General features: G+C 47.9%; 1 protein-coding gene across 1 annotated transcript in view; it reads left to right on the top strand.

Moving 5' to 3' along the window:
* Nucleotides 1-2,007, top strand: part of bfsp2 (beaded filament structural protein 2, phakinin) — a gene marked incomplete at its 5' end in the record, with an annotated part of 4,066 nt that extends 2,059 nt beyond the window's left edge. Inside the window, 5 exons of the mRNA XM_084368982.1 lie at nt 1-45; nt 379-540; nt 617-745; nt 832-1,073; nt 1,884-2,007. The exon at nt 1-45 is cut by the window's left edge and continues 112 nt beyond it. Coding sequence (XP_084225108.1) covers nt 1-45; nt 379-540; nt 617-745; nt 832-1,073; nt 1,884-1,986 — 681 coding nt within the window. The 3' untranslated portion in view covers nt 1,987-2,007. The remainder of the gene's footprint in view (nt 46-378; nt 541-616; nt 746-831; nt 1,074-1,883) is intronic.
* Between the last annotated feature and the right edge of the window lie 417 nt (nt 2,008-2,424).

Here is a 2,424-nt window from a genome sequence, read left to right as displayed (position 1 = left end):
AACATGAGAGCTGAGCTGCGCAACCTGGAGCACAACCACGAGCAGGTCCCACCAAACTCTGTTCAAAAAACACACAATTTAACCTCCAAATCACAAGAGCAATATCCAGTGAGCAGAACCAGCTCAGCATTTTAACGTGTTTTAACGTGTTGTTCGCTGCATTAAAGATTAGAGAGAGGGTCATTGATAAAGAATTAAGTTCATGTCTTCATCGCTCTTCAGTGACAGAGTGAGAGCTCCTCAAACAACAAACATTTGATTCTGAATGAATATTTTTCTTTTATGTCCACAAAACTTCATGTGTAAAATCTGTGAAATGTCCCTCTAATAACCTGAGTTCATGTGGCCTGTCTACTTCCTGTCGGCCTGTCCTGACAGGATGTGCGAGTCCTCTACAATCAGATGGCAGGACGGGAGGTGGATGAGCCCGACGCTCCCATAGAAACCAGTCTGGACCAGATCCTGGCCTACATCAGGAGCCACTGGGAGAAGGTGACGGAGAGGAACCGAGCCGAGACCGATAGCTACCTGGAGTGTAAGGTGAGGATGTCTCACCTGCGCAGGTGTCCTCACATGTTGGGACTGTGTTTGATGGAATGTGTGTGTGTTGCTGCAGGAGGCGCAGTGTGTGAGCAGCAGGCTGAGCCCTGAGGAGCAGCAGGTGGAGGCACTGAAGGCCGAGTGTAACGACACAGGCTGTAAGATCCAGAGTCTGCAGGCTGAGACCGAGTCCATCAGAGCGCTGGTGAGACACGCACACTCATCAATAACCTGATCGATCAATAACTGAACTGAGAAACACGTCACGGTGACTCTATTGTCGTCCTGCAGAAACGAGGTCTGGAGAACTCCCTGGGGGACGCCCGGCACTGGCACGACATGGAGCTGCAGAACCTGGGCTCGGTGGTGTCCAAGCTGGAGGCGGAGCTGGCCGACGTACGCGGCGAGATTGAACAGCAGCGCCGCGACTACGACACGCTGATGAGCAACAAGCAGCGTCTGGAGCAGGAGATCGGGATGTACCACGGCATCCTGGACGGAGAGGAGAGCCGCTTCCAGCCAGCCGAGACGCTGTGAGTCACCGACGACAACCCTACATCTAGAGACAATCTATAAAATACTTCATGAAGGTGGAGGAGATACAAAATCAAGATCAGAGAATAATAATTCAGGATTATGAGATTTTAAAGGAGCAATGTCAGAATTTGAGTTGAAAACAATCAAATATTTTGTGAACTGATCGACAGACTGAAGTTTGCATGCTCACCAGCTGGTCGCGGATGATCCTGGTCCAAAGCTCCGGTGGCAGCACTAACGTTCCTCCGGTGCTCTCAACTCTCAGTCTGTACTGCTAGCTGCACGGCTAATCGAGCTAAGTTGCTAACAGCAGCAGTTCTTTGAATTTCTTGGAAAAAGGGATTAATAAAGTCTGTCCATCCGTCCGTCCGTAGAAGAAAGACGGTCCGCCTCTTCTTCTTCTTCTCCTCTGCTGATATACTGCCCCCATCAGTTTGCATTATGAATTTGACACATATTGCACCTTTAAGATAATAAATGGCCCTGAGACGCTAAACCAGGATGAATAAACACACATCACGATGTCACGACGACGTTCTGACTCCACATGATGAGAATATAACGGTTCTGTGTCGCGATCATGAGAAACTGAATCAAAATAATGAGCTGAGATATCAACATGAAGAGATTTCATGTTGATATATGAGAAAGATTAAATCAGGATTATAATCAACTGAGATCAAGATTATTAAACTGATCAGCTGATCGATCAGCTGCTATCAAAGTGTCATCAAACATCCTGAACTGTGAAGTTTAACACTTTTAATCACTGTGACATTAATTCATTATTAAACTCACCTGTCCAGGTGTTCAGGTTTGCATTCAGAGCCTGAGGGAGCTGCCAATGCTGCTGCTGCTCCAGACTCAAGGACCGACACTCCAGGACCTCCAGGACCTCCAGGACAGTGACTGTGACCGCAGACTGAAGTCCAGCAGAGACGTTCTGGATGTTTGAGTTTGTTCTGATGAGTTTTCTACCTGCTGACGTGATCTGAGTCTGAATGTGTTGGAGACATCAGAAGTCTTGAACTGGTCCTCAGGTCCAGACTGGTTCTGGTTCTGGATTAGTCTGAGATTACATGTCAAGATTCAGATTTACTCCTCAGGTGAACCTGTGCCCAGGTCCAGACTGTGGAGGGTTGTGGGTTCTGATTGGACTCACATGGTTATAGCTGCTGAAGTCTGAGGTTTAGTTCATGTGGACGAAATGATTTGTGTGAAATGATCGGAGAGCTCTGATAGGCTCATCGGCTCATCGGTGAGGGGCACACACACCTGCAGCGTCATCACATCATCATTGTGGGACAAAGCTTCAACTCCACAAAATCCTCAGATCCTGAAACATCC

Source organism: Pagrus pagrus (assembly GCF_965226575.1).
Source record: "Pagrus pagrus genome assembly, chromosome: 12".
Taxonomy (NCBI): domain Eukaryota; kingdom Metazoa; phylum Chordata; class Actinopteri; order Spariformes; family Sparidae; genus Pagrus; species Pagrus pagrus.
This window is presented reverse-complemented; position numbering and strand designations above follow the sequence as displayed.